General features: G+C 34.1%; 1 protein-coding gene across 3 annotated transcripts in view; it reads left to right on the forward strand.

Moving 5' to 3' along the window:
* wls (Wnt ligand secretion mediator) overlaps nt 1-3,788 on the forward strand; it is a 174,434-nt gene extending 170,646 nt beyond the window's left edge. For all 3 annotated transcript variants that reach the window (XM_067118400.1, XM_067118398.1, XM_067118399.1), the window contains one exon: nt 1,437-3,788. In XM_067118400.1, coding sequence (XP_066974501.1) covers nt 1,437-1,543 — 107 coding nt within the window. In that variant the 3' untranslated portion in view covers nt 1,544-3,788. The remainder of the gene's footprint in view (nt 1-1,436) is intronic.
* Nucleotides 3,789-7,581: the final 3,793 nt, after the last annotated feature.

The following is a 7,581-nucleotide window of genomic DNA, read 5'->3' on the forward strand; positions in this document are numbered from 1 at the left end:
CTTGGCCATGTCCCGATGCCAGCAATTCCTTGTAACTTTTTTTTAACCGGACTCCAGCTGCTGCTAGAGAATTTTCCCTTAAGTCAAGACCGCAGGTTTGTTATGAAAAATACAAATTGATTTAAAATTTGTCATTTTGAGGCATTTAAGTTCTTGCTCTGGATGATGATGATGGTTATAGAGCAAGCATTCACTTGGAACAAGATTAAAATATTAACTTGGAAAGCAGGCTTCTTTAAATTAGAATGCACATATTTGAAAAGAGAAAATAGAAATAGATGACAACGTAGATCAACTACAGACCATTATGTACATGCATTGCATTGTATAAAGTATACATACCAAGTAATAATGCTAGTAGGAATGCTGCAAAAATCATGGAAAAAGGGGCACAGATGGCAACATAAACAAGGTGGTAATTAAGGCAAATAGTTGAGAGGATAGGAGACTGGAGAGGATTCTTTTCACTTCTTAAGCATAAAAGGAAAATCTGATGTAGAAGCATTAATAATGATGATAATGATACAGCATCTTTTATACTGAAAGAGCAGCAGCATCAATAAAACTGGGAGGAAAAATGTTCCAATAGTTAAAACTTTAAAAGTAGAGAGAATGAAAGACTTTTGGTACTGAGCAGTGTAGTGCTACAATGTGGCATCTTGACAGAATGATCGAGTTGATGTTTGGTTAAGCAAGTAGTCAGCACTAGTTTTTAAGAGTGCAAGTTTTAGGGTGCTAACAGAAATTCCCTAGTGAAATAAGAGGTCATCTTCAGCTCTGGTGTGAAGCATAATCACAGTTGTTGGGAAAAGTAAACAATACTTGGAGGTATCTTGTCTTAAAGATGAAAATCTATAGAGGTTGCTGGTATCTGGATAGGACAAGGTTAAAGCTTGAGCACAGTGTGTGAGATCAGCCTATCAGTAAAGACCCTGGTTTTACTGGATTGCAGCCACATGCAAAACTAAGATCTTTCTCCATATGTGTTGCCTTAACATTTCTTCAGTTTATTGTGTAGATAAAATTAAGGCTTATCCAAAAGATTGCAGCCTCAAGTTAGAACTGAAACTTAACCTGTGAGTATTAAGTGAAAATTAATACATACACTACCCCCTATAAAGGTTTTGAGAATTGGAATAATCAGAATAAGTAGTGTTTAGTTGTGGGGTCTTACAGTGTTCAGTGTTGACATGATGGCATAAGAAAAGGAGCTAGAATTAGATACAGTGTATCTAAATACCTTGCCATAGGTGTTATATTTGAATCCTTCCTGCAGAAGGGAACTAATGGCAGAATTTTCAATAATTTTCCTTATTTTAATCAGTGCTTATTGTTTTAAAAAAATTTCTGAGTAGAATTTAGTTGAATCAGATCTCAAATTCCTGTTTTGTTAAGAGAAGTAAAACATGATCAGTTTTTTATTTAATTTTTTACAGATACTCAAAGCAGCACTGGAGAAGAAATTGAATTCAGCAGGTTGGCAACAGAACCATCTGAGATGTCATCTCTTACTGCCTTTGCAAAGAAGACTGCAACAGAGTAAAAAGGGTTTTCAGGGAGCATGACAAACTTTATATTGAAGGCTTGGGATAACTGTATTTCCTGTAAGAATGACGTGAAGCAATACATTAAATTTTTCTTTTACATGTGTCATGAGCCTTTGTGGCTATCAAACTAAGATGTTGAGGGTATGGTACTACAGTATATTAATTTATCATATATATAGCCTTCATACACAGGACTGGCAATAAAGTGAATGAATGAGGAAGAATCTCAAAAGTTTTGTATGCATATTTTTCTCTAAGGATAATTTTTGCTTTGCAATGTCTGGAACTTAGCATTGTGAAGGCCAGATGGTCTGTTTAAAGCTGTGGTGTAGAAATTTTATTCTCACACTCATGAAACTTATATCCTTTGCATTTAAATGTAATGAAGGGCAGCTTTTATTTTCTTTAGATAGTTCTATGTAAAACTTATATAGAATGTATTTTTTAATCTTGGTACACTTTTTAAATTACTGTATTCTGCATTACTGAGTGACAGTAAATTTTCAGGTTTGCTTTTCAGCATTAATTTTAGAATTTAATAGGTGATTATATTTTATACATATACATTACCTGAAAGAAATCTCATTTTTTATTTAGCATTCTGAAAATTCTCATTTTTTAAAAGTGTAAGTATTGTGTTACCTGATTACTTTTAAGAAATACTGTAATGATTGATTTTTGTGCCAAGTATAAAATCTTGTAATTTCATATACTGTATATCACAAAATATTTTAAGAGGATAGCTCAGGAGCTAATAGATTGCATCATAGTGCTTAGCATATATTTTAAGAAATATTTAGTGATGTTAAGATTATGAGGTACATACTTTACAATGATGTTGAACCTTCATGGTCTTTTGTCCTGTGGGTTACCTCAGAATGGCCACTATTTATTTTTTACCATATTTCTTATTATTAGTTGGTAAGCTTCAGTGTCCATTGTATTGATCAGTATTTTTTTCTTATTCTTGAATGATGAAGGAAGATTACCCTAATAAGAACATTATTGCCATTGTTGCACTAGATTAATGTGTACGCAGGTATAGACTATTGACTAATGCAGTACCAGTGGCTTTACATTTTAATCTGTGACTTGATTATATTTCATACAGGTTTGTCCTGAATACAGTTCCCTTTGTCACTTTTAAAGATTGAATGGGACTTTTCAGTCTTCAAAACTCCATTATGCTGTGTCGAATTTATACTTACTACTGTTAATGTTACTTTTATGTTTGGCCATGAGTAGTGTTTCATGTCTTGGTTTTTTGTGGAAGGTACAATACTTGGTAGTTTATTTGATATTCTGTAAGAATTGTAAGTAGAATCAAAGCAGATTACACAAATTAATTGAGAAAAGTTTACCTACTTGTCAAGTTAATTCTTTGCATATACAGTACTGATATTGCTGTTCACTGCTGTGTATTCATGTACTTCTTTACCCCAAGTGGACTTTTTGCGTAAATCATGTTCCTTGACTACCTTGGGTATTCCTTCCATATCCACATATCAAGACTATTTGAGTAAAGAACTTTATCCAGTGCAGATTTTCTCTCACATTTGAGTCAGTAGATAAGTAACACAAGCATTCGTGTTAAGAAAGAAACCAAGATGGCTTTTCTTGGTTATGGTTTTTTTGGCTTGATATATAAAAACCATGGCCTTACCCATTAATATCACTTGTCAAAAGATTTCATTTATATGCTAAACATCATAAGCATCACACATTGGAACAATTTAAGATGAAAATTTCCACGCAGTGAAAAATATTACTCAGGTCCAAGCCGTTAGTATGTTGACATTTCGAGAAACTATTTTACATAAACTTATGGTATCGTAGTTGGAAAATAAAATCTTCAATATTATGTACCAATCACAGACTGCTAAAGATGACTTAGGCATAAGTATTCCTTGACTATTTACTGAATTGCTAGCAGTCCAAACTATGACGATATAAAAGAGTCGAGCATATTATGTTTACAAAGCACAAACAGTTTTTACAATTTCCTATGCTCTGACGTCTCTCTCTCTCTCTCTTTTTTTTTTTTTTTTACTTTTTTGTATTGTTGGTATTCTGTAACTTTTGTGTGTGTTATGTTGTGACTAAAGTTTTTTATACTTTTACTGTATGGTCTGAATTTTGTGTAATCTGGATTGAGTGCTTTTAATTGTTTTATAGTCCCAAGTAATTGATGTTGATAACTTATTTATGTATTCCTAATAAAGTAGATGTTAAAACAAAAAATTTATTCAGCCTCAAAGTTTTGACTTAATTGTATTTTCTTAAAAAATATAAATGTTTTAGTGGTATGGTAACAAGACCCCTCAAAGATTGGAAATTTGTGTGTTGGTCTCTCATGAGAAATTTAACACAAGAAGGGGAACACCTTTCCCTATAATTCAGTTCTTGAACCAAAAAGATGATGGAATTTGACAGCTAACTTTAATTGATAATGGCCATGAATGTACAATCTGCTAAGCTTCAGAATCCTGGTCCTCAAATACCCAAATACTTGTTGAATTTAATATTTCTTAAGTCTCAGCTTTTAAATGCTTTTTATATCTACTGCTCTAGCATTCCACTGTTTTGTGTCCTCCCTGGACCCATTGCTTGGTGGCAAAAATTAAGTAATGGTTTTTATTTTAAATGCTTCCATGACAGGATGGTTAACATGGATGAGCTTTTTCATGTTTCAGCATGGTTTTGTATTTGAAGCAAATTTAGATATAGAACAAAGAGAACATCAAGTATACAGTAGTTGCCACTCAACTTGTCTAATGTTTTGGGGGGCCAGCTTTCTGATAAAAAAAACCCTATAATGTAGCCTACTCTTGGACATTCAAGATATCCTACAGCTAAGTCATTTTAGATGATTTCTAACCTAAGGTGAACTATAAACACATCACTCAAGTTATGAGATTTTCCCAGAAACTGCATCACATCAAAAAAGGTAACCAAGCAAACAACCACCTTAATAATGCAGTTGATATGAAAGGAAGTCTGATAAATTTAGGGGTTACAGCCAAATCAGTTTGAAATTTGTAAACAGGTCCCAGCTGTTTAGCTGATTTCAAACATACACATGAGACAAATGACATAATGAATGAAATTAAGAACCACAAAATGTTATGGAAATCCTTGCATGTGTGTCAACAATCTAGTTTAATGTAAGTAGAAGCATAATCAGACTGTAAAGTGGGTAGGAATTCTAGAACAAGAAATCTCAGAAGGGAACAAACTCTTCAAGTCAATTCCACCCCATGAGCGTTCAGAATTTTAACTTGGTAGTCTGATTAAAATGTTTTCAGGCTGACCAGAAAGGAGGAAGCAGGACTTGGAGTTCAGGTTAATGTATGCAAATAAATTTCACAGAAGAAATTTGTCTTTAATACAAGCAATCAATTTCTGTAGATGATCAGAATTTGACCAACTCAAATAAAAAGGGAGTACATGTACACATATATAAAAAAATGCATGTGATTAAGTGTCATTTAAAAAGAATTTACATCCATGTAAATCCTGGGAGAACTTGATTATTCATAAAGGAGTACTGCCACTGTGAAACATCCCTTCAACAACGTTTTCTCTTTTGATAATCATTTTCCATGGTCTTGAATGACCTTTGGAAATATCAAAGGGAAAACAATATGATTCAGTTCGAAATACATTATGGAAATACTGTATATGGAGGAGTTTTAAATTATGGCTATAGCATTATTTTCAAGGAAAAATACCTTTAGATTTAATTGTGTTAGTTACTTTTTACTATTCTCTACCAATCCTTTGGTGAGAACAGCAGGAATGATGCACTGAAAAAAGCAAGCTGATATGAATTATTAGTTATATATAGTACCCATTATTTTTTCCCAGAAAGCCAGAGCAATGAGACAAAAAAAAATGAAGTACACTATATTAAAAAACAGGAAGAAAGAAAAAAAACCAATGTTGTCAACCACAATTAAGAGAAAGCTCTGCTTTTTAAGACAATTAGCATTAACAATTATGGAGGGCTTATTTTTGGAGCAGTACTGGTAATCCTAAGGAAAGTAAAATTAAAGTACTTCCAAAGGGATATTTATGTTTTTCGATAATCTGGATACAGAATAGAGCAATAGCACAGTCCACAGTAGAAGCTACCAATAAACCATTTGCTTCTGTACATATGCAAAATTCAAGTCAAAGTTGAAGGTCCCAAAAAACACAGCAATTTTCTCACTAAAAAATTCCGTAAAGAACAACTGATGATGCAAATTTTTAGTGAATATAAGGTTTAGGAAATAGAGGCTGAATGCATCTTAGAGGAAACTTGATGGTGAATGAAATTTGTCAAAAATGTAAATAGGGCTTTCAAAGTTTCCAGTTTAAGAAATCAACGATTGACATCTATTGATAACGGAAAGCCTCCTCTACTGATGAAAAACCAACGCAGACCAAAATATGGTTCACCATCTCCCATAGGGGGGCTATTGTTATCAGCGCACCTAAAGGGTTCGTTGTAGGCAATAATTAAGGTCCTCGGGAGTGTCTGTTTGGCCCATAGCTGCAATCCCTTTTTCTTTCTTTCTACTGTACCTCTGGTCATTTTCTCTTTCTTCCATTTTGCATTCCAGTCTCTCCTAACAATTGCTTCACAGCACAACTGCAAGGTCTTCCTCCTCTTACACCTTTCAAACTTTTTTACTGTAGCTTTCCCTTTCAGTGCTGAATGACCTCACAGGTCCAAGCGCTTGGCCTTTGGCCTCAATTTTATATTCCATTCCATTCATGCATACAGTTTCATAAAATAAGCTGAAAATGTCTTAACTATCCACTGGCAGAAAAGAATACTATTGTATATGTATAATAGAAACGAGTATATAATTCAATAAACTAATTATTTTGATATACGCGCAAGGGCATACAGAAAATCACTGATAAAGACAGAGAGAGCAAAAACAGAAAAGACGTTAATGAAACTAAGTGATAACAGATGCCGAGTTTAACCGTTCGTCGCCAGTGACTCAAAAGTGTTTACCCGTACTGTGCTGGGCAAAAAGATGAACTAATTTAGATCTTGACCTCACCTGGTGACTTCTCGCACACCATAATGTTAACTCGATAACAACCGTTGAACGAATTGCATAGACAATTAAACGTGAAACATTAATGGAAAAGGGAAGCCCATCTGGACGAAACTAGGGAAAATTATACCAGAATTAGGCATCGAACCCATACCCATATATACGAAGGCTCTGGAAGCAGAGTTAGTTAGAAAAAGGCATCAGGGCAGGGAGTGTGCGAGATGTGTGGAGAGGTGACTGTGAAAGCTCGAACAGACTTGTGAACTTATATAAAATTTCTGAATGCCCATAGCGAGTGAAATTCTAAGTCCGAGAATTTTACGATGTGCCTTTTAAGATAAAGACTCGGTCATTGCTACCCATTGAAAGGTGGAAAAGTTATACAGTTTAATGACTAAATAAATGTAATTAAGGGGAAACAAATTTCATTTAACCAAAATTAATAAAAGAAGAACTTATGAAATATTGAAAGATAGCCGGCATCTGATCACGATAAGTGAAGTTCTAGCATAGTTAAATATTGAGCAACTTGTTCCTACGGAAGTGAAAGCAAGCAGTACAACAGACAGTTAATAAGAAGTGCATGCCTTCCCCATTACAGAATTTTTGGTGTCAGCTTAGGGGATTTTCCGAAATCCACAGCCGATAACAAGAAGAAACAATTAGTGCGTGCTATCTTTAAAATCTACAGACCATCTTCAAGTTGTTTACCAGCAAAAATCAACCTCTGCTGGTCTGGCGAAGTTTGTAACAAGACAAGATCGAACATATCACAATAAGTGAAAGTTGTTTCCCTTATAAAGACAGTTACAAAGTGTAACCAATAAGTGTTCCACCGAAGATTCAGTCACTCCACACGCGAATCTCCACTCCAAAAATTAAGACAGTTTAAAATTTAAAAGACAATTTAACCGAACAAAAGCTCCACGATCATCGATTTCGGGAAGAAGAAAGAACATTAGTGAATCCAACACAGA

The sequence above is a fragment of the Macrobrachium rosenbergii genome, chromosome 16, assembly GCF_040412425.1.
Source record: "Macrobrachium rosenbergii isolate ZJJX-2024 chromosome 16, ASM4041242v1, whole genome shotgun sequence".
In the NCBI taxonomy this organism is placed as follows: domain Eukaryota; kingdom Metazoa; phylum Arthropoda; class Malacostraca; order Decapoda; family Palaemonidae; genus Macrobrachium; species Macrobrachium rosenbergii.